Below are 25,615 nucleotides of genomic sequence, written 5' to 3'. Positions count from 1 at the left end.
ATATTGCTAAAATGAACCACAAAAAGCTTGTGCTTTATAATTTTGAATTATTGCATACATGAAAAGAATGCATGTCCCTTTTCTGTTGGAGTCAGGGTTTAATTGTGCATGTATTTCATTTATTGCATTTCATTTTCAAATTGCTTGACAAACATAAAACACAGCCCACCCTAACCTAAACATACATTGTATTTTTTTTCCTACTATGGCAGTCAATTGTAACAGTTCACTTTTTGGTTACTGACATTCTTCAAAATATCTTCCTTTGTGTTCAGCAGAAGAAAGCAATTCATACAGGTTTGAAACAACTTGAGGGTGAGTATATGATGCCATAATTTTCATTTTAAAGTGAACTATCCCTTTACGACTTGCTGTAACCGTAACCTGCCGTATAAAATTATAATTTCATTATTTCCAATATTTAATATTTCTATATTCAAAATGTTATATTTAAAACATTAATTTCATAACATTATTATTGCAGTTGTAATTTCAGTGCAAATTTACATTCATGGAAAAAAAAGCACGTGTTGTGATAATTTGTTGTTGGACTTTGGATAGTTTCTAAATCCCATAGAATGGACTGTGTGTCTGTCTCTCAGCCTAATAGCCTAATATCGATATGGTTTAATCATTTGAAAATGATATGTTGAGTCTGAACATTACACTTCTATAGGCCTGTGCTAAGACCTGATTGACTGCATTGAAGTCCACATATAAAAACTCTAAATTATATCAGATTAAGTGACAAACCTTTTCAGTTTTCTTTTTCCTATGAGGGTCAAAAGTCCTGAGATACTCCCTCAACTCCCTCTGAACAGACTAGACCATTTTTCTCATTAAAATATAATCAGGTATATCTCTTAAAAATAACAGATTAAATGAATTATAAGTCACATTTCGAATGGCCTTGGTAGCAATTGATAAACTGAGACATGAGGGAAAACTGAGATTTATGGATAAAATTTAATAGGTCATGATATAAAACAAAACAACAGAAATTAATGTTTGATGAAATCATCCTCGTCAATATTTTCTGGTAACATATTCTTTTAAAATACAACTATTACTCTTCTGCACCATCTTGTCCTAAATAATAAATTACTAATATACACTGTTTATATCTTGTTGATTAAAATAATCTAATTGTCATTGAATATTGGAAGTTACACCATCAACATTGTAATCAAGCAGTGCAATATCTAATCAATAACAAAGCAAATTTTCAGCACATTTTACATTTACATGTGATCATTTAGCAGACACTTTTATTCAAAGCGACATATAAATGAGGAGAGCAATAGAAGCAATAAAACCAACAATATGCAAGTGATGGGACCATTCCCAGTTTAGTCTACAAAATCAGACCCACAAAAAGATCCAAACAAGAAACTGCAGTGAAGTCTCACTCACACACACACACACACACACACACACACACACACACACACACACACACACACACACACACACACACACACACACACGAGAGTGAGATCGCTGTGACGTCTCGGTGTCTTCAGTCTCTGTTGACTGTGACGTCTCTGTAGCGGCTCCTTAATCACACTGAGGAAAATACAATAAAACACACACACAGTCACATATGGAGGATGAGACACACACAGTCACTTATGGAGGATGAGACACACACAGTCACTTATGGAGGATGAGACATTACTACGATCACATCACATCAGTGGATTCATTTCAGAACAAACACAGGCAGAGATACATACAGCGTACATTAATATTGCAGCCAGAGATATAAAGGTGAGGAGAGCATCTTTTTTTCATTTAGTACTGTCAAAATAATTACAAAATAATTACAATTGATCCGGTTCATGCAATAAAAAAAAAGTGTACACACCCCAGCTTTTAATGCATTGTGTTGCATCAGTAAAAAAAAATTTAAGGTTATAATTTTTTTTCTAAAAAAAAATATATATATATATTATTTTTTTTTTTCTTCAAGAAATACTGTGTAAAACTGATGTTGTTACAAATAATATGCAGGGGAAAACCAAGTCCCATGTTTGATGGACCCTTTGTGTTACAAACCTTATTAGTATTCCAAAGTATTCAACATTATTTAGATTAGGTTACAAAGTTTGTGTAATCTGACGAAATATGGTACAAATTACTGTATTTTGTAATCTGTAGTAAATAATCTACTTACAATATAGTGTCTCCAGTTTATAATGTGGATCATTCTTCAGATCAGAGAGAAGCTTCATGTCTGAATCTCCTAGTTTATTCCTAGACAGATCCAGTTCTCTCAGGTGTGAGGGGTTTGATCTCAGAGCTGAAGTCAGAGCAGCACAACCTTCATCTGTGACTCCACAACCCCACAACCTGTAGAGAACAACGACACACTCTTCACTCTCTCAGTTCAGATCAGATCAGTTTAACACAAGGGTCCGCAGCCGCACTGCAGGGGTCTGTCAATTAATGTTTGATCACAAATATATTTTGTAAAAAAAAATAAAACATGGGTAAAAAAACATAAGCATATATAAGAAATATAACTCTCAAATGAATGCAAGAGCACCCTCACACAACCTTCCTCTGTGACTCCACAATATTTCAATATAGAGAACAATGGCGCTGTGTAAAATAACCATTTTATTAAAGATTGCAATGTGTGATGTGATTTGAATGTAGCGGCAAGCAACGCCACTATATTCTACACTGTTTTATTAATGATGCCGGTTTTCCATGTTGAGGAGAAACTGAGGGACAAATAATGCAGTGTTGTGACTATGGAGTGATAGAGAGATAACATTAATAACACCTGAAGTGTAACTTTATCAATTAAATGTACTATATTTTAGTTCAATAATATTAATTTAATATTTTGAGGAGATTTGGTACTAAATAATATTTGTCCAATAATTATGATCCATTAATGGCCATTTAAATTAATATTAGCAAATATGTTTATTACTTATATTACAATTAGATTTCATGCTTAGCATTTAGCATGCAAATATATGCTATTGCTAATTAATAGTTTGGTAGCTAGCTAATGCAATCTTTTAATTCAGTCATGTGACACAAAAAATATAAGAAATTGAATGAATTAATCCAGTTATGAACCATATTAAAATCACTTTAAAACTTCTTAATTGGGTTACTTGGAAATGACTTGATTCCATGATGTTGACATTATGTGAACAAATTATCTTTGTTTAACTTAATTGGTTTATGTGGAACCGATGTGCATGATTAAATCATTTAAAATCCAACACACGTTTTCAGTGCATTGTTTTCTGTTTTGTTTTTTATATATATAATTTTGGATTTACTGTAAATCCTTAAGAATGTCAAAATTGAAAAGTGGAAGATTAATCAATTTATTAAAGAAATTTTAATTATTAGAAGAGCCTGAAGCCCTTTGGTCCCTGATATTATTATTTTTTCTATTTCTTTTTTATATTGTGCTCTGTTCTTTAGGACATTTATTATGGTTTTGTTTTTCCTTATTGTAATGGTATTTACTGCAATAAAAACCGTTGGCGTACTTCCGCATTCCTCGATTCCTAGAAGTCTATGGGTGTTGTAACGCTGTCAGTTTAAAAACACTGTTGTTTTAATATAACATTTATACTTTGTGTATTTGTGTAATGTTTTGTCTTGTTTGTGATGTGGAGTAAATATATATGCCGGGAGAACATTTATGTTTTAGGATTAGCATGTTGAATCAAGCATTGGCTCTCCTGTGATGTTCACTGGTTTAACTGAATATTTATTTAATGTGCATTCGGACTGAAGTAAATATCACTTGTAATTTATTGTTTAACTGAGTGTCTATGAATCACACATAAAACTACTGGTTTTGGTTTTCCTGGTCAACTTATAATTGTAGAAAAAATGAGCTCTCAATAAAATGTAGGCTACTCAGTTGACTCTCATTTGTGTTGTGTGGATTCAGACCCGAAAACAAGCTAGGGTTTAACAAGCAAAGTTGGTGATCATTGAGTAAAAAAAAAGTTAAAAACTATTACATTACCAATAAAGAATATATTTACCAAGGACAAATATATATTTGTTTATCAGAGAGTTCATCTTACCACAGTGTCTCCAGTTTACAGTGAGGATCCTCCAGTACAGCAGAGAGCAGATGAACTGAATCTCCTAGTTTATTCACAGACAGATTCAGTTCTCTCAGGTGTGAGGGGTTTGATCTCAGAGCTGAAGTCAGAGCAGCACAACCTTCATCTGTGACTCCACAATCCCACAACCTGTAGAGAACAACGACACACTCTTCACTCTCTCAGTTCAGATCAGATCAGTTTAACACATGGGTCCGCAGCCGCACTGCAGGGGTCTGTCAATTAATGCTCAATCACAAATAATTATTGTTAAATTAAAACATGGGTAAAAAACATCAAAGTCTAATTTTTAAATATAATCACTCTCAAACGAATGCAAGAGCACCTCAGTTAATTCTGTAATAATATCATACTGGCAAACACTCAAGTGTGTTTTTGTGTTTGCTCTCTTGAGAACGTCAAATGTTTCTATTTACAATGTGTTTTTACAGCGATGAGAAATGTAGCCAATCACAGTCATGTTTGTTGGTCTATTGAACGCAGTGGCCAATCAGAGGCGTTTCATTTTGTTAGAATCCACTCACCGAGATACAAAGGCCCTGTCCCAAAAGGCAAACTTCATGTGCACTTTCAGTCTTGTAGACTTACAATGGCTTCCGCGCGCCCGTTAAGTCCATGAGACCGTAGGGTGTCCCGTTCAGTAATTTTAGGTTTCAGAAGGGTAGTCACGAGCGCCCCTCTGCGGTCGATATGCGCCCTAGATGCTCCACAGCAGACTTCTTCCCGACAGTCAAAGCGGCGTTACGTCACGTAAGTGCGGACTCAGAGGAAGACCGCGAGTGTTTAGGGTGCCATTTGTGACAGGGTCAAACTTGCAATTGCGTGACATAAATAGCAATTGCAAGAAAAAATTGCGAGATAAGTCACAATTATCTTTTAAATAATTTTATTCCGTGGTGGAAACAAGCTTCCATAAATTCGAGGCAACCAGTGGCGAATTAGTCTTCCAGGTTTTGATGTCATCCCTGTATCTCTATTCACAGTCAGCTTTCCTTTTACATGAAATCCCACAAATGCCAGAAAACCAATGAGAACGCGGAACAATGATGATGATGCATAAAACAGAACGTAGGCGCCAACGTTGTGGATACACTTACCCAAACCCACCATAACTTTTCAATTAATTTCACATTTATTTGTATAGCGCTTTTCACAATACATATTGTTTCAAATCAGCTTTACAGAAAATGCACATCTACATTACAATTTAGAGTAATCTGTTCTCAGAGGTGACTGTGTCCAAGTTATGTATTTCAGAAATGTACATATACAAAATCACACAGTTGGCTAATAATGTATAATTTTTTTAATTTTTATTATTTAATTTAATTTAATTTAGAACTGCCACTTATTCTAAAAAAAAAAAATTACAGTCGATTGGCAAATAAATAAATGCCGGACAGTTACATATGCATTACCATCATTTTATTATGTAAGCTTTATTTGGAATTTATAGTCATATTATTTATAGTGTTAATATTAATTTGCGAGTCCTCAAACTCATTCTCTTAAATGGCTTGGGTCTGCAGAGCATTCACAGCTGACAGTATACGGACTGAATGCCCCTGACCTGAAGCTTTTATCTTAAGACCATTTTAATTTTTATCATTTATTTCTATTATTTGGGTTGCCTTATAACTTCATGGTTGCAGTTTAACACATAAGTGTTTATTACCACAACAGTAAATAAGTGTCTTTAGAAATGTTATGAAATATATTATAATGAAAAAGACTAATAAAATTGTCTCTTCATATTAAATGGACAACAATATATGTCTGGACACTTGAAAAATGTGTAATAATGGAGTCTATAAAACTTAAACATTTAATTATTTATTGCATTTCACAAATTTATACACTAATTATACAAAACTATACTGCCAGTACACCATACTGTACAAATGAACTAGATCAATGTTCATTCTTGTCTGAAACTTTGGAAGAGACAAATATGAGATCTCCAGTATGAAGGGCCGTAGGCAACCATTATTGAAAAACATTTCTCAAACTCTTGAGTCATTGGCGGTTAGTTGTATCGAGTTGTATGGGAAGCCAAACACACGTACAGTGGGACGAAACGGAGCGGTGTTACAGAGCTCAATGGACCGAGCTGTGCGACTGACTCGACATCGCAGGGAGGACGTGTTTGTAGCGAAACCGAATGGACAGCGCAAACCAATCTCACCAGCGCGGCGCTGACCATGTTACTTTATTCATTACTGCTCCGCAGAAGTTCAGGTGTTTCCCTGCATATAAGATCATGAAGATCAGCATGAAGTTATTACATTTCCTTTGCTTATTATCTTTCATATTAGTAGTGTTTGAAAAGCTACTTTGAATAATTGTATTTCTGTAGCCACAGAAAGAGCCGTTAAAAGCAGAAACTTCAGCGAGGACTGTGCAGTGTTGGGGAACTAGAGGATCAGGGTTGGGAAACACTATTATTGACAGAAACATCATTAGAGAAAACACTGTTGTGTAAACGTGGGGGAAAAGAGTTGTCATTGTAGTCAGAGTGAAACAGACTAAAAGTATTGAACAAAATGAAATACTGACTAAATTTAAAGGATATATTTTAAAAAGAATGGAACACTAATACCAGATCATGAGATTATTAATTTGTGTACATCTGTGATTTCTGTGCTGAGATTTAGTGTTTACAGAACATTTTACAAGCTCATTTTAGTCCTAAAACTCTCACTGAGGACAAAGACATGTGTGACTATCAGAGACAATCTTACTGCAGATTCTCCAGTTTACAGTGAGGATCCTCCAGTACAGCAGAGAGCAGATGAACTGAATCTCCTATTTGATTCCAAGACAGATCCAGTTTTCTCAGGTGTGAGGGGTTTGATCTCAGAGCTGAAGTCAGAGCAGCACAACCTTCATCTGTGACTCCACAATAACTCAACCTGTAGAGAACAACGACACACTCTTCACTCTCTCAGTTCAGATCAACACGTACAAGCCACAATTATACACTATTAAATATGTCTAAATTTTCATTGGAGATTTATCACAGTCATAAAAAAATTATAAATAAATGTAAAAAGCTTTCAACACCTGTGCTCCAAAAATACCAGTTTATATTGTCAGTTTAATAATAGGAGAAACACAGAGGAAAGATAATCTTCTTTTGTTGTTTGTTAATTATTGATCCTGATGTTGTGAAGGCTCAAACAAAACCAACTTTTTCAATGATTTCAGACAGCAAGACAGCATTGATTAAAGTTTATTATGGGGCAAGAACATTTTTCGGTAACACTTTAAAATACGGATCCTTCGTTAATGAATAACTACACAGGAACAAATGAGTAACACAATGTTAACAATCTAGTAACTACAGTTAACTAACAAGTAACTCTGATTAACGAATTGGTAATTAATAGCACACAGATTTAAGTGGTAGTTCACTATTAACTACCACTATTAACTACCAAATATATCTACATATGAGCAAAGAGACATACATAAAAACACTTTTGAGAAGTAGGTTATTAATAAAATAACTGGTATTTGGATGGCTGATGACTCAGTATGTTCCAGTACTCACCATGATGAGTCTAGTTATTCAAAGCCAGTCCAGAGGAATGCCGGAAAATCGGCCACAGGGTAAGTGTTCCAGACAAGTGCATTTATAAAAACAATTCTTAAAAATAATTTAGTTTATGAATAGTTCTCTAAAAGACAACAGTGCATAGGCTAATTATTGACAGCTTTCCCAAATCATAAGTCTGCTATGCTATTACATATTTATAATTAGTGTACAGTATCTAGCAGTAATGTTAATCTAGTGCTAGTCATTTTTCCTGCATTAGTTATTCAGTTTTGCATGAATTGTGAATTTTTTTCATTATTTCTCTGGGAAGTATTGAAAAATAGTAGTCATTGATTAGTTATTAGTGAACTACCAAATCTGTAAAAATTCAGTAGTTCTCTGGGAAGTATTACAAAAATTGTAGTTATTGATTAGTTAATAGTGAACTACCACTTAAATCTGTGTGCTATTAATTACCAATTCGTTAATCAGAGTTACTTGTTAGTTAACTGTAGTTACTAGATTGTTAACATTGTGTTACTCATTTGTTCCTGTGCAGTTATTCATTAACGAAGGATCCGTATTTTAAAGTGTTACCCATTTTTCTTATGGTACAGCATTTTTTTTATAAGTTAACTGCATCTCCTGCACTGCAACAAACCACTCGGATAATATCTGCACATTAATGTACGCCTCAGACTAACATCATGTAAGACTCCAATACAATTACTAGGTAATTATTCCCTCACAAATAATGCTCTCAGTGAGTAAACTGTGTCTTTTATGATAGACTACACAATACTGTAATATTATTTTCTAATTAATATGATTAATTAGTTTTAAAATTATTATTATTATTTTAAGTCATTATTGTACCTGGTTCATTAGGCTACTCTTGTAAGAAAGTAACAGTGGCTGGAACAGACTTTAAGTATCACCTGCGCTTGAAAAGATGCAATCTAATCCTGTTTACATGAAATAAGCTGCTCCCAATCAGGTTTGAGCTCACGGACCTGTTGCTATGACAGCAACTCCAGCTTCGAAGAACCTAACAATCCTGGATCATGTAAAATCGTCAACAGTAAAATCCAGATAACAGTAATCCAGGTATGAAGAACGGGCCCCTGTTCTCCAAGTGTTTTGTAGACTGTAAATGATTTTTGTTGTTTTCACAGTATTATTACTGTACTCTCAACAGTTCTCTACTGTATAAGCCGTGTGTAGTGATGATGTTCCTCCAGCAGTGCTCGAAGTGGGCCGGTACGCACCAACACTTCTATAAATAATAATATGTTTTATTTATATAGTGCCTTTTTAGGGCTCAAGGACGCTTTACAATAAACAAACAACGATAAAATCAATTGACAAAGACAGCAAACAAAACAACAGTAGGTAGATGAGAGTGTAAGTACAATATTTTAAGCTGTAGTGTACCCTCACTTTTCTTGTGTGCCGGCACTTCTCACGTGTTGCTGGTACCAGGGGCGTCACTAGGCCCTTTTTCTACTCAGCCACATGATTTACAAAACCTGCTTCTGTGATTCACAATTATACATAATATTGAACTATTCATTCAGTCATGGTGATGACTATAGAAGTGTGCACTGATAGATCAGTGGTCAGGTAATATGTTTTTTTAATTTTTTTTATTACCGGTAAAAGTGCTAAACAGTGCGGGAGGAGTGAAAATAAGCACATAGTGACATCACTATATGACAAACACTGCCCCAATAAATATTATTTAGCTCACAATGACATTTTCTTGAGGTGGCATTTTAAGTGTTCTAAAGGGTTTAAAGAGGTAGTCCGTTCTTGAGAAGACCGCTGAAAGAAAATAACCGACTATATCAATGCAAGTAAATCAAACAAATAGGCCTTTAATTTATATAGTTTCACAAAGAGTTCAAAAGAATACATGCAAGCTTAATTTGTTTAAAAGCATATATATATATATAAAGCAAAGTTTAATATTAACCCTAAAAGGGAAAGGTCATAAAAAGACATCAGAAAATGAATGTCTTGCTATTGTATTTCTTATTCAGACATAAATACAATTTCATGTTTGTTTGTTTTTAAACATGACTTTTATTTTGGATTTCTAATTTTTAATTATGACATACATACGTTGCCCCTTTAGGGTATAAAGTCATTAAAAACATAATGCTTCTTTGGCAATTTGTATTATAACATCTTAGCCAAATTTTTAAAACTATTTATTCTCTCATAACTTAAACTAAACATTCTTTCTAAAATTCTGCTGATCTTTTTAGGTATTTTATTATCTAAAATCAATATTTTTATTCATAAATATGTCCTCAATGGTGCACAAATACCTCGGCCAATTATCTGACTTATCCTTATAAATGAAGAATTTATTATCTTTATATACATGAGACGGGTAGGTCCCATAGACAGTATGGTAGGTCCACGGAGGCTTCCATGTAGTTCCGCCATCTTGCAAAACTATAATAGCAGAGAGGGACAAAAAGTACTAAGCCAACGCATTTCCACAACGCGTTTTTGTTCAGAGCCAGTACCAGCAGAAACGCAGGTGCAGAGCAGTGAGAGGCGCTTGAAACTGCACCGGCAAGTTTAAAAGTCTGGATTGCATTGTTATTATGGACCATATATATGCCGCGCCACAGGAGAAGAAAACATTGTCGCCAAAAATAGAACGTAAAAGGAAACGTGACGTGACCATAGATTACAGAAAACAAGAGTTAATGTCGCTTATGTGGCTAATTTTATATAGCTCTCCTTTTTCAAAAACAATCCATTAGCTCAAGTTGTGAATATTTTGCTACATGCATAGAACTGTACAGACAATGAAAATTCATTGCTATTGCTAGACATAAATTGTATAAACCTCGGTCGCTTCTCTTCTCTGCCTTTGTAAACTTTAAATTCTATCAAGATCGTCTCTCTTAGCTGCCGGGCATCTTTGTCGTCGTGGTATTGACTCTCGCTCTCCTCCTCTTCCTCGTCGTCCACCTCCTCGCCTAGATCCCACTGATCCACTGCCTCTCTGTCCTCCTCTACCTCTTCCTCTCCCTATTGTTGAATCATCTGATGATGATGATGATGATATCTAACAATGAACATAATTCAGAAAATATAACGAATAAAGAAGGCATAACCTATAATAAGAAGGGGGGGATGCGTGGGATTTCCCCCTTTCTGGTCAATGTTTCCCTGCCTCTGCTTAATTATGTTAATCCCCGGTGGGGATAAATGTATCCTCCCCTCAAAGTGATCATAGTGCTACTACATAGTGACGAGACGGATCACAAAACTTATCACGGATCCGTGGTTTGATTAAAGTCAATTTTATTTTAAAATGATTACTCACTCACTCTTGAGCGTCTGGCGCGAGTGATTTTAATGTTAAGTCAATGTAAAGACGCGTTAATGCACGTCTAGAGGTCCTAGGGCGCGGTGTTTAGCGCGGCGCGGTAGACGCGAGCCTCATTCACGCGTCCAGTTTGCGCGAATGAGGCGAATTGCTATCACAGATAATGTCTTTTCTATCATTTCACTGTAGCTCAGCATCGTGATGTAAAGTTAACGTTACTGCATGATCACAGTTCATATGTGTGGGGAAAGATAAGCTATTAGAGTAAAACTATTGCGTTAGGCTACTTCAGTTAATAAGAAAAAAAGATTTTACAATTCCTGCAAATGCAGTGATGAAGTTCATGTTCTCATGATTTATTTTTATGAATAAAAATGTTTCAAAACATCCCCCCCTCTGTTTTTTTCACAAATCGCACCCTGCTACTAATTACAATATTTAATGTTTTTCACAGTCAGTAATTCATACTGTAACATTCGTTTGTTTGTTGTCATGTTGCAGTTTGTTTGAAATAACACACCTGTTCACCTGAAGGAAAACTCGACGAAGTGCTATTAGAAGACATCCTGTCAACGCTTTTTGGTACATATCGCCTACCGTAGATGCAACGCGCATTTGAAAAGCGAGGCGCTGGAGAGCAAAATTAGTTTGAATGCAAAATACGAATTCACCACTAGATGGGAGTAATTCCTACATATTGTCCCTTTAAGTATAATGCCATTTTATGGATATTAGCCTTCTGTATAATATTTAATACACAAATATCTATGGCCTATAAATTATCGATATGACCAAAACTTTGCTGAAAAACCTCTTGCTTGCTCTACTTCATGCCTTCAGTCCTCTTGATTAATAGTTTATACTTTATACTTAAAGGTTCTCTAAGCGATCCTGGGTGACGTCACTTCTTGTTGATGTTCGAACTATTGTCAAACAAAACGGAGGCTAGCTAGACCCTCCCTCCTCCTCATTCACGCACTAACCCCCCAAACCCCACCCCACATCATTCTTGTCGGTTATTGGCTGGAACAGTTTGTTATGTTTCATGGTGCGGGTAGCCCAGTTTGTTTTTGTTGCTGTTTGTGGAGCCTGGGGTGTCTACAGAGACCGCGTTTTTTTTTTAGAGTGTGTTCAGGAGACAGACAGCTAGCGGATAGTGAGGAGATATTTGCTGTATGTGACAAAAAAATGTTTGGCCTAAAAAATGCGTGACATCGCTTAGAGCACCTTTAAAGGGCACCTATTATGGAATTTTGAAATGTACCTTTCATGTAGTGTGTAACATAGATCTAAGTGAACAAAAACATCCTGCAAAGTTTGAAATATGAAAGTGCACCGTATATAAAGTTATTGTCTTTCAAAAGTAAGAGTCGACTCTGAGTCATTTTTATGAATCGTTAGAAGACCGAAGCTTTTTCTCTGACTAGATGACGTCAACTTGTCAAGTTATTTGAATATGACACGCCCACTTATTGCGCTCCAAGGCCAGCAATATATCATGAAAATATCATGGCGACGAGACAAGACGCACTGTGTTCTGAAGTGCGACTCAAAAGCCAACTTTTTTCATCTGCCCAAGGAGGAGCATTTGTGGCTACAATTCATATAACTATACCACAGAAGTATAGTCCGAGCCTTGTGCTTTGTTCGCGCCATTTTGAAGACGATATTGCTTTTTAAATGCAATTAAACTTGGATTCGCGAGCCGGCTGATATTGAAGGAAGGTTCATTTCTAAGTGTATTTGCGTCAGCTTCCTCCTCCGTATCACAACCTGTAAGTGTTATTAATAATTGTTGCTTTTATGTTTTATGTAGCATGCTTAATAATTATTTTGTTTGTTGTGTAAGCACCGTTTAGCTTCTAGGTCTTCAATGACAATTGTATTGAGAGATATGTGAAGTGTTTGTTGTTGTTTTCAGAGTTGTCTTAAAGAATAGAGTAATACCTCGTAGTTTTTTTTTTTTGTAAAAACGTTGTTTATGCATCGGGCTAATGCAAACAAAGACTGATTGTGCTTTTACAATATTAACTCTGGGCTATGCTCGCTAATAACATTAAATTCTATATCTTATTTTTAGTTTTTTACTACAAACTACAAAGCAGTGGACAATAATCATTATTATAACACGATTTAATTGATAAAAGCATCACTGTACTTCGTGTTAAACAATAAGTATTATCTCTGTAAAGATTAGCAGATTAGCAGAAAATTATCGCAGATTAGCGTCGCGCAGAGGAGGGGTTTGGAAAAACGAGTCGTTGAACGAATCATTTGGGAGTCGGTGAGCAAATCAGGTAAAAATAAATGCATATTATACGAAAACAAAAGTGTTTTTTGACATTGCATGCACGTAAAACTGTTGTTGGGGACTCCCTAAACAACATTAGGAACATTTTAAATGTCATAATAGGTGCCCTTTAACAAATAAAGCATTCAAGGTCATCCTGTAGCGTAAGTTACCATGGTGATGGAACCCGCTAAAAACCAATCCACTTTCTTGAGCCCGAAAAAAAGAGAGTTTGCTCAAAATAATCTCAAACTTACAAAGGGAGCAACTGAAACTGGCTTCGTTTAACAGGCCACAGAAACAGTGGGAAACACTAACAACCACCACTCACTGTAACTCTGACGTGCTCCTGAAGAGCTTCATTTGCTGGCTCAGGTGTTGGATCAGGGTTGGGTCTGAACTCTGCAGAACAGTTTTGGGCGCTCCAGATTTAGATTAACGAGATAGACACACGATTTACGTTACCTGCTTCTGTGCATCAAAATTATACATAATATTGAACTATTCATTCGGGCAAGCACATTTCATTCTTTCTCCGCAAGAACACAAGTCTGTTCTTAGATCTGAGAAACCATCCAGGTGAACCCCAACACTGCACATTTAGGATGTCTCTCTTCTCTAACAAACCCACCTGAGATCTTGGAGTCTTTACTAACGAGCTGATGAGTTGAATCAGCTGTGTTTGATTAGAGAGACATCTAAACTGTGCAGTGCTGGTGACACTCCAGGATCAGGGTTGAGAACCACTGAATTATTACAGGAACATCATTGGGGAAAGCACTGTTAAATAACATGCAGTAGGGGAACAGGAATGGCATTGTAGACTAAAATTATTGAATATAATTAAATATTGACCAAATTTAAAGGATTTTTTTTAAATGTAAAAATAAAGTAATTTATGTACACCTGTGATTCTGTGCTGAGATTTAGTGTTTACAGAACATTTTAAAAGCTAATTATAGTCCTAAAATGTACATCCAATGATTCATCACTGAGTACAAAGACATGTGTGACTATCAGAGAGACAATCTTACCGCAGATTCTCCAGTTTACAGTGAGGATCCTCCAGTACAGCAGAGAGCAGATGAACTGAATCTCCTAGTTTATTCTCAGACAGATCCAGTTGTCTCAGGTGTGAGGGGTTTGATCTCAGAGCTGAAGTCAGAGCAGCACAACCTTCATCTGTGACTCCACAATCACTCAACCTGTAGAGAACAACGACACACTCTTCACTCTCTCAGTTCAGATCAACACGTACAAGCCACAATTATACACTATTAAATATGTCAAAATTTTAATTGGAGATTTATCAGTCATAAAAAATAAAGAAATTTAAAAAGCTTTCAACACCTGTGCTCCAAAAATACCAGTTTATATTGTCAGTTTAATAAAAGGAGAAACACAGAGGAAAGATAATCTTCTTTTGTTGTTTGTTAATTATTGATCCTGATGTTGTGAAGGCTCAAACAAAACCAACTTTTTCAATGATTTCAGACAGCAAGACACACTGTTAGACCTTACCGGGTTTTTTTACAGTAAAATACTGGCAACACTGTTGCCAGTAATTTACTGTTATTTGTACAGTTATTTACTGTATTATACAGTTTGTTACTGTAAAATGCACTAAATTAAAATTTGACTTAAAACTAATTTCACTTGCAGAAACCAACTGCCTTAAATTGACCAACTGTAATTTAAATGTGTAAAACTAAAATGTGTAATGCATTAATAATGTGAGAAAAGAGTTAAGAACTTCCATTAGAAACCATTAAAAAACTTGCAGCGTATCATCAATGTTTCTAGATCTTCTCCTGGACTGAAGCACAGGCTCTACTCTTCAGCTCAATGGTGACCCAAAAAACTACATTTTACAGTAAACTACTGGCAACAGTGTTGCCAGTATAAACCTGTTTTATAACTTACAGTTTATTACTGTTTAAATACTTTTCGTGGGTGTGTCTTTTTATCTTACACTGTTAACCCTTTCAACCCCACAGGAACATCCACACTACAAAGAGTAAAAAGTAACATTGATAAGATAATTAAGTGAATATGTAAGTGATTGTTGAGCATTAGTGAAGAACACCTGCTGTTAACAAGCAGAATCACTGAAGGAAAGAGGAACACAAGAACAGAAAATAGAGAAACACAAGAACTACAACTGACTTCCAGCCATTACACATTATTACACGTATTATTAACCAGTATGACTTTATTTCTGTCATACATCTACAGAAGTAGTTATTGAGATGTTTAATTAAAAATGTTTGATTTGAAGTTACCATTATAGAGACCAGTGTTTGCTTTAGTTGGGTTGCTGATGCTAAAATATAACATTTTTCTCTTGAGCTGTGTTTTTGCATTCACACTTGTGCACACACACAGTTTGTGAATGATTGTGGTTATATTCACTATCATGACAAAATCATTATGTGGCCTGTTCATTCACTAAGAAGTTAGTTCTCACTCATTCAGAGTTTAATTCTCAATCAAAAGTGTTACGTTACCACCACTGTGAAACAACAGCAACTATGACTAATTTATTTGTAACACATGCATAACCAAAAATAAAAGAGCTACACTGTCTTGTAGAAACACAGAAATATCACAAATTAGAACATGCATCTCAACAATGGTAGGAATATATATATTTTTAATTATTATTCATGCAGCAGAGCATGCTGGGAGTTTTATACTATCCTGGTACCCAGCATGCATTGCGACATGAAACTTTTGATCATCACCATTGTTGAGATTCATATGATGATTGTTGATGTCTGTGTGTGTCAGAGTCAAGCAGGAGCTAATACAATTTTAATGCACTATATGATTTAAAAATTCTTTTCTGATTTCAGAAATATTGCTGTATTTCATATTGTAGATTATCAGATATATGGTATTAAACCAGAAATTCACAGCTCACATATATTAAAAAGTAATAAATCATGTATGATTTTGAAATCACAAAACCAAAAACTCCTGATCAACTTCCCCTTGACTGTTCTTGCTGTAATAAAAGTGCTTTATACACTCACTGTCACAGCAGCCGAAGAGAGATGAATGGACGAAGTCTTTGAATTAAGGTACAAGACACCAACTAAAGCAAATACGGATCTCCATCATGGTGACAACAAACTTTATTATTAACTAAATCCCTGTTCATTCTCAACAAGAACTTGAAATAAATAATGTTAAACTGGTTTCACACTCAGTGTGTCTGGAAGTCAGTTGTAGTTCTTGTGTTTCTCTTTTTTCTGTTCTTGTTTCTCTGTCCTTCAGTGATTCTGCTTATTAGGTGTTCATCAGTGTCTCAATTCACTCACTTCTTTTCATTCAAGTGGACTATATTAGTGAACTAGTGTAGGGGATAGTGAATGAGGGTATAAAGTGTGATTGGGAAAACAGCCTCTGAGTGTCGACTTTGAGCGCTGTTAATTCACAGTATATTCCTGTAGGTATATTCCTGTATATTACTGTTTTAATGGAAAATGGTATGATATTGTAAGAATGTGGGCTTTTTCTACAGTAAGGGCTAACAGTGCAGCATTGATTAAAGTTTATTATGGGGCAAGAACATTTTTCTAATGGTACAGCATTTTTTTTATAAGTTAACTGCATCTCCTGCACTGCAACAAACCACTCCGATAATATCTGCACATTAATGTACGGCTCAGACTAACATAATGTAAGACTCCAATATAATTACTAGGTAATTATTCCCTCACAAATAATGCTCTCAGTGAGTAAACTGTGTCTATTATGATAGACTACACAATATTGAAATATTATTTTCAAATTAGTTTTTTAATTATTATTATTATTATTATTATTTTAAGTCATTATTGTACCTGGTTCATTAGGCTACTCTTGTAAGAAAGTAACAGTGGCTGGAACAGACTTTAAGTATTACATGCGCTTGAAAAGATGCAATCTAATCCTGTTTACATGAAATAAGCTGCTCCCAATCAGGTTTGAGCTCACGGACCTGTAGCTATGACAGCAACTCAAGGATGAGCTTCGAAGAACCTCACAATCCTGGATCATGTAAAATCGTCAACAGTAAAATCCAGATAACAGTAATCCACGTATGAAGAACAGGCCCCTGTTCTCCAAGTGTTTTTGTAGACTGTAAATGATTTTTGTTGTTTTCACAGTATTATTACTGTACTCTCAACAGTTCTCTACTGTATAAGCCGTGTGTAGTGATGATGTTCCTCCAGCAGTGCTCGAAGTGGGCCGGTACGCACCAACACTTCTATAAATAATAATAAGTTTTATTTATATAGCGCCTTTCCAGGGCTCAAGGACGCTTTACAATAAACAAACAATGATAAAATCAATTGACAAAGACAGCAAACAAAACAACAGTAGGTAGATGAGAGTGTAAGTACAATCTATATTTTAAGCTGAAGTGTACAATCACTTTTTCTTGTGTGCCGGCACTTCTCACGTGTTGCTGGTACCAGGGGCGTCACTAGGCCCTTTTTCTACTCAGCCACATGATTTACAAAACCTGCTTCTGTGATTCACAATTATACATACTATTAAACTATTCATTCAGTCATGGTGATGACTAGAAGTGTGCACTGATAGATCAGTGGTCAGGTAATATAAATATTTTTTTATTACCGGTAAAAGTTAAACAGTGCGGGGGGAGTGAAAATAAGCGTATACATAGTGACATCACTATATGACAAACACTGCCCCAATAAATATTATTTAGCTCACAATGACATTTTCTTGAGGTGGCATTTTAATATTTGCTGAACTCTTCCCTCGCCATTGACAGAAATTTCTGTCATTTGTGATAAAACGCTTCCCTGCCATTGATTAAAACACAGATGAAGAAGAAGCAGAAACATGCGATATCATATGTGACTCTGTGCTGGCAAAATGAGTCAGAATGCGTACAGGCTATTACGAGTTACAGGCAAAACAAGTGAAAAATGGTCGAATTTGAGGTTTTCACAAAAATTAGTTCATTAAGCCCTCATCAAAATAGCAATGAAACATTTAAAAGTATCTTTATTTGTATGTTTTCTGAGAGGAGTACCTTTCCTCTGCTCGCTTTCCCTCAGCATAAGTTGGTATTGTTTTAAAGCGTAGCATTCCAACTTTGTAAATATTCATAGCGAATTCTCGATGGCATGAGTCTGAACCAATGAAATGTGATTTTCAAACTCATACTGATTTAAACAAAATGATTTTACTCACATTGACATCCGAAGCGTGCCTCAAAGACGCCTCAGACAGCGCGTGATCACGATATACACTTATACCTACACAGAATTACAGTCAATATATATATATTATATATATATATTATATTGTTCCTATAAATACTTGGTTTTGACTTGGTGTGTGCCAAATTTGGAATTATTACCAGAGATTTTAAGTGAAAATTTTCTCATTGCGACTCATTTTGCCAGAACGGGTCACGTATGTAAGCAGATGCACATGTAAAATCAAAACTGCCTAATGTTACTTAATGAAATGTGGACGCAGGACGAGGTATAGGACTGTGAAGCTTTGGGGGTGTTGTTGGACTTGATCTACTCCATCTGTGTTTTGATTATCGTTCTGAATCCGATCCAGACGTAGTCTAAATATCTAATATCTAAAATTTCTAAAAACATAAGCAATTTTTCAGCATACAAGACTTAACATTTTAAGTCATATTGCTTCTCAAGTAAATGTATCTTCAATTAAGAATACAAAAAAGAAGAGAAGACAAAAATACTGAGAAAGAAATAGATTTTCTGCAATGTAGTCCTAAAATGTACATCAAAGCATTTAGTCCAGGGTTCCTCAAATCCGGTTTTGAAGTGCCGCTGTCCTGCAGAGTTTAGCTCCAACCCTAATTAAAGACGCCTGAACAAGCTAATCCATGTCTTCAGAGTCACAGGAAGATGAGTTTTATCAGGGTTTGAGCCAAACTCCGTAGGCCAGCGGCACTCCAGTGCAATAACATGTCTGACTATGATATACTGTAGATGATCTTACCAGAGTTTCTCCAGTTTACAGTCAGGATCCTCCAGTACAACAGAGAGAAGCTTCACACCCAGATCTCGCAGGTTTTTATTATTCAGATTCAGTTCTCTCAGTTGTGAGGGGTTTGATCTCAGAACTGAAGTCAGAGCAGCACAATCTTTCTCTGTGACACCACAATCACTCAAACTGTAGAGAGATGAAAATCATACTTGGTAAACACTATGAACTGACAACAAAAAGCAATAAAAAATAGAGAAAAAAATAGACAATTTGTAGATGGAGTAAAGAAAACACTGCACTTTGTCACCAATGAATGGCATTGTCTAAAAATTACTCAGCAACCTTGAGGTCATGGTGTCACAGATTACAATGATAGAGAGAGTTAAGTGTGAATAAAAGACAAATGGGACATGGTATGGACTCAGGATAACAAACCCTCAGTGTGCAAAAGAACAAGATTCTGAACAGACATGAAATATACAACATAAATTTAAACCAACTAACTCCACGCTTTTCTCTAAATGTAAGACCGCATTCTTGGGCTCGAATTCTTGGCCTCCCTTGCAGGTGAATAACCAATAAACATCCTACAGTATATGAATATTTTATTTTTTGTCCGTTGTTGCCAGGAAAACTACTTTATAGTACTAGATCAGTGATAAATCACTCTTTGTCTAGCGTATAATTAAGACAAATTATTCCAATGGCATGAATTTTACATCCATCAACTGATATCTCAACCATGATAGCCTTTATATATATATATATATATATATATATATATATATATATATATATATATAATATTGTGTTCTTTATTATGTCATATTATACATGCTTTATTATATATATTATGATGTCATATTTATAGATTTTGACATTTGCCTTTTTAGTCCAGTCTTTGGCTCTATCCGTTGATGTGGTTTACCTCTATAATAAGAGTTGGGATTTGTTTGTCTGTTTAAAATGTAATACGTAAAATGTTAATGAAAACCTTATCTAAGTACCGTAGTCAAGTTTCATTGTCAAATTTGCAACAACAAAGAATTAACTTTTACCGTGGATCAAATCCATATCAATGGTTTAAGTACTAATTAATTTGTAACATTAAACTTGTTTGTTTTAAATGAATCCTCAGGTTGAAGACATTGGCTGTCAGGTGCTTTGACACAAGTTTGAGTCAGCTTGTATTGTTTCCCAATCACATCTCGCCGTCATTATTCCCATCAATAAAATAGCTAAATACAAATAATAATAAAAAAAATCAGAAAAACAATAAAAACAAGAATGCTCCCATATTGCACCTATTACTCAAACAATGTATGTTTTTTAGATTCATGAGCTTTTGATTTTCTTTTGTTTTTACAGTAAAGTGATTGTTTTCACTGATACTTACTGAACTTTAATCACAGGCAGCAGCTTCTGGAGAACCTTCAGTTTTTCAGCTTTACTGTTTTCTCCAACAAATGTATTAATATCAAACGTATCCAGCTTCTTCTCTGATGTCAACAACACAAAAACTACAGCTGACCACTGAGATGAAGAAAGTCTGGCTTCACTTATTGTTCCAGATTTCAGATACTGTTGTATTTCCTCCACTAGTGACTGGTCACCCAGTTCATTCAGACAGTGGAACAGATTGATGGATTTCTCTGGAGAGTCAATGGTCCTGATCTTCTCCTTGATGTACTCAACTGTTTTCTCATTGCTGTCAGACCTTCTTCTTCTCAGTGTCATTAGTTCCTGAAGGAGAATCTGGTGAGACTCCACTGACAAACCCAGAAGGAAGCGCAGGAAAAGGTCCAGATGCCCATTTTTACTCTGTAAAGCTTCATTCACGGCTCTCTCATGGAGCTCAGAAAATGAAACATGTTTAAACATAAGTTGAAACCAGTCCTTAAATATAAACAACAAATCTGGTTCGGTGACTGGGTCAAATACATTTCTGTTGTTGTTTATGAGGCAGAGGTGCACATATAAAGCTGCTAGATGTTCCTGAACACTCAGATGAACAAAGCAGAAGACTTTCGCCTGATACAAGCCTGACTCCTCTCTGAAGATCTGAGTGCACAATCCTGAGTACACTAATGCGTCTGTCACATCAATGCCACACTCTCTCAGGTCTTCCTCATAGAAGATCACATTGCCTTTCACAAGCTGCCGAAAAGCCACTTTCCCCAGTTTGAGGATCATGTCTTCATCGGTCAGGTACTTCTCATAGTCCTTCTCATGTTTGATGTTGGACTGAAGGATCAGGAAGTGTGTGTACATTTGAGTGAGAGTCTTGGGAATCTCTCCACTCTCTGCTTCACTCAACATCTTCTCCAGAACAGTGGCGGAGATCCAGCAGAAGACTGGGATGTGGCACATGATGTAGAGGCTCCTTGATGACTTCAGGTGTGAGATGATCCTGTCGGCCAGACTCTGATCACTGATTCTCTTCCTGAAGTATTCCTCCTTCTGTGGCTCATTGAAGCCTCGTACCTCTGTCACTCGATGGACACACTTAGAGGGGACGAGATCGGCTGCTGCTGGTCTAGAGGTGATCCAGATGAGAGCAGAGGGAAGCAGATTCCCCGCAATGAGGTTCGTCAGCAGTACGTCCACTGATTTCTTTTTGTTTACATCTCGTAGAGTCTCATTCTTTTGAAAATGTAAGGGAAGACGACACTCATCCAGACCATCAAAGATGAACAACACTTTATATTTGTCACTAGATATTTCCATTTCTTTTGTTTCAGGGAAAAAGACATGAAGAAGTTCTGAAAGACTGAATGTTTTGTCCTTCATCAAATTGATCTCTCTGAAAGGAAGTGGAAATATGAGCCGGACGTCCTGATTCACTTTGCCTTCAGCCCAGTCTAGGATGAACTTCTGCACAGAGACTGTTTTTCCAATCCCAGCGACTCCCTTTGTCAGCACAGTTGTGATGGGTTTGTCTTGTCCAGGTAAAGGTTTAAAGATGTCATTGCATTTGATGGGTGTGTCCTCTGTTGCTGATCTCCTGGATTGTGTCTCAATCTGTCTCACCTCATGCTCATTACTGATCTGTCCACTGTCCCCCTCTGTGATGTAGAGCTCTGTGTAGATCTCATTCAGGAGTGTTGGGTTTCCCTGCTTTGCTGTTCCCTCATTCACACACTTAAACTTCTTCATCAGCTTTGATCTAAATGTGTTGAGGACTTCATGGCTGCAAAATTAAAATTACATGGTACATGAATTACATAAGTTAATATAGAGATACATATATAGAGTAAAATGTCTTATTTGTTCTCTGTATCGTGACCAAGAACATATCATAATATTTATGAAATGTGTTAATTATTAATGTGTTTTCATTTTGATCTCAATCAAAAAGATTCCACACTTTACCTGACACCAGCACACCTGCTTTCATTAAAGTCCTGTAGTTGATTCATAGATTGGTCGCTCTTCTTACAGACGGGGTTTGTAACTGCTGATCTTTGTGGTGGGATTGAACTTAACATCATGAAGAGAATCAAGAATCAGACACTCTGATATTGCTAATATTTTTTTTTACATCACCTGAATAATTCTGTCAACAGTTAATAAGTAAATGTACTTATTAATAAATAAACTGCTCAAGGGCACAACTGTAATAATACTAAAAACAAAAACTATAAAAAAAAGTTTGTCAAGACAAACTTTGTGTTAGCTTGAGAAAGTTTGTTATATATTGTACATGAAAATAATACATTGTTGATTGATTGATTGCTTATAATTTAACATCATGTCAGTTATCAGAGCTATTTTAATGGTGAGAATAAAAGTAGCAAAATATAAAAAGAGAAATAAACAAAAACGTTTTTTTAACTAAATCGGCCTCACTATTCTTTTCATAAGAATCAACAGAATAGAGTCCTAGAGGAGTTAAAACCATCGTATTTCCTTAAAATATGCTTTAAAGATATGGACTCTGTCATAAGAGGCATAAAGGAGGATCTTCAACTGATAACAAAACCTTGTGCCTATTTGGCAATATGTGCAGATGATATGGTCCCAGTGATTATCTGAGTACCAACAACATGATTAATTTCATAAAGTTTAATTGTATTACATTGATATCATTTGTTGGTAATTTTCGGAGTCATTTTGGAGGAGGTTATGATGGGTTTGAGGTTATAATATATAGGAAATTATTTGAGCTCTGAATATAAGCACCTGCTGCACATTACCTGGAATTTATTGCACAAAGCCCAGGTACCAACAAAAAGGACTACAGTCCATTTAAAATGCCCACAAAAGCTGGGTGTTTAAAATAATATAAGAATCTCATTCAATAAAATGCTATATCTGAGTCCAAGCCAAAAAAATGGAACACTTTGTAGATATGTCTCTCTTGCATCAAGTGAAGACAACAGTGTCTAGTATGAATATCATAAATGCAAAAACACCATAATATTAAAATGCCAATCACATGATTTAAAAAAAAAATTATACCTGAGATCAGTCTGTGTATTGTCAATCTTAAAATTTAGTGGAGGATCCATAGACCCGTCACTCCTCAAAGACACACAGCTGGGCTCTGATCTCTCCTGCTGAACTGAACTATAACAGAACAACGAAACATAAAAACAAAACTTTTTAATGAAAAGCACTTGAGGACGGTTTAGACATTGTTTTCAAGAAATTTCCTTTAAAACACACACACACACACACACACACACACACATAAATAGAATGTCACCGTTTTTTTCTAAAGGAGACATCTGTTTTTATTAGCCTATATAAAATGTTATTTAATGTGTTTATTTAGTAGGCTACCTGCATCCATTAGAACAATCTTCTTCTCTGGATGTTTGTCTGTCATCCATGATAAAGCTGAACAGTTGAAACAGTCTGATCTCCACTGACCCTGGATAGAAAGGACAAACAAACACAAAACTAATGTTATTAAACATTGTTAAACATCTTTATAATTGATCTGACCAGATCGTGAGTTGGAAATAGATAGAGATCTTTTGAAAAATCATCATATAGTCAACACGACTCACAAAAGAAACCTCGTTAATTTCCTTTCAGAGAAAATATTAATATGGAAGTCTGTAAAGGTCTCGAGTACGCGAACAGTAACTTTGTCAAAATGTATCTACAGCCAACCGATTCACAAACTCCTCAATCTGTTCCATAAAATAGGCTACACATAAATGCCTGTCTACCGTTTGATAAAAGTTTCTATTTAACATCTAATAATATTTTGTATCGGAAGGAATCGTCTGTCTGACTAAAATGGCGAATCATCAGCTTCTTTTACTTTCGCTATTTTCTGTGACGAAAAGGGCACGTGATTAAACTGCTGAAGTCGCTACAATGTTGGCAGTGTTTAATGGTTGTTGCCCTTATTGGCAGATGACGTGAGTTTAATCACCAGTCAGGTAAAGGTTTACAGTTAATAACTCCAGTCAGTTTTGTGTGCTGATAAACTCAAAACAAACATATTTATTACACGGATTAATGCATTTGTAAGAGCCACCGCAGATTATTCATACCTGGTCATTCCTCCTCCTCTTCACATCCACTAAATAAACTTAACTACTCACAAGATTGACCATGAGGCTCCTTACTGGTTTAGCTCCAGTCTTCTTTACACACATTTTTTGTGTATAGTTTCAAATAGGACCTACATAATTCCCAAACTCTGTTAGCAATACATTTAAAGACCTTTTTATATTTCTTTAACAAATAAAATACTGGCACTGGTGTTTGTTCTGACTAAAAGCAAATTGTTCTCCCACCACATCCCATTCATTATAATCTTTTCTATATAGGTTTCTTGAAGGAAAACATAATTCATTATCTCAAAGTATTCTAAACCTATCGTCTGTCCATGTATTTAACAAACCTATTCTCAAACACTACATAACTCAATGAACTCAGAGGATAGAGACAGAAAAGAGCCAATAGTGCAAAATTAAGTGTATTTGAATCATTATACTTTTTATGTACAACTGATGCTTTATTCGTAGTATTTTCTTTTGAAATTGTCATTAGCCAAAACCATTTTTTTGTTTTGTTTAAAAAAGCATTGTGTGCCGTGTTTGGTTTCTTCCTATTTCTGATTACTACAATGGACAGCATCTGTATCCCACTCTTAACCCGAATTAGTTGACTTTACTAGAAAATTCCAAAGAAACCTGTTGCCTTAAACCATTAGTTTCTACACAAAGTGAAACTAAAGAGATCAAGCATAACACATTAAGTGGACGCAGTATCAAGTTTACGTCTTTACTTAAAATCATTAGTTCGCTTTCTTTCTTTTTTGGGAGTGTACGTTGTATAAATTAGGCTAACTATTTTATGCTACACAAATG

At 35.5% G+C, this 25,615-nt stretch overlaps 1 protein-coding gene across 1 annotated transcript; it reads right to left on the bottom strand.

Moving 5' to 3' along the window:
- Positions 1-342: 342 nt before the first annotated feature.
- Positions 343-24,574, bottom strand: LOC306992605 (NACHT, LRR and PYD domains-containing protein 3-like). The gene is made up of 11 exons (XM_079601715.1): positions 24,299-24,574; positions 24,069-24,159; positions 23,745-23,852; positions 22,656-22,763; positions 20,680-22,473; positions 19,296-19,469; positions 14,327-14,497; positions 6,854-7,024; positions 4,071-4,241; positions 2,177-2,352; positions 343-1,566 (listed from the first exon to the last, which is right to left on the bottom strand). Exons 2-11 carry the CDS (start codon positions 24,116-24,118, stop codon positions 1,562-1,564), a joined length of 2,928 nt encoding a protein of 975 aa, XP_079457841.1. The 5' UTR covers positions 24,119-24,159; positions 24,299-24,574; the 3' UTR covers positions 343-1,561.
- Between the last annotated feature and the right edge of the window lie 1,041 nt (positions 24,575-25,615).

The sequence above is a fragment of the Phoxinus phoxinus genome (assembly GCF_949152265.1).
Source record: "Phoxinus phoxinus genome assembly, chromosome: 24".
In the NCBI taxonomy this organism is placed as follows: domain Eukaryota; kingdom Metazoa; phylum Chordata; class Actinopteri; order Cypriniformes; family Leuciscidae; genus Phoxinus; species Phoxinus phoxinus.
The sequence above is the reverse complement of the archived record's forward strand: the minus strand, read 5'-3'. Positions and strand labels throughout refer to the sequence as shown.

Excerpts from the sequence above, each read along its gene's own strand:
- LOC306992605 (XM_079601715.1), bottom strand. The coding sequence starts at position 24,118 with ATGGATGACAGACAAACATCCAGAGAAGAAGATTGTTCTAATGGATGC. Across the intron at positions 14,498-19,295 it reads TGTAAACTGGAGAAACTCTG|GTTGAGTGATTGTGGAGTCA; the intron begins GTAAGATCATCT and ends TGTTCTCTACAG. Across the intron at positions 4,242-6,853 it reads TGTAAACTGGAGAATCTGCA|GTTGTGGGATTGTGGAGTCA; the intron begins GTAAGATTGTCT and ends TGTTCTCTACAG.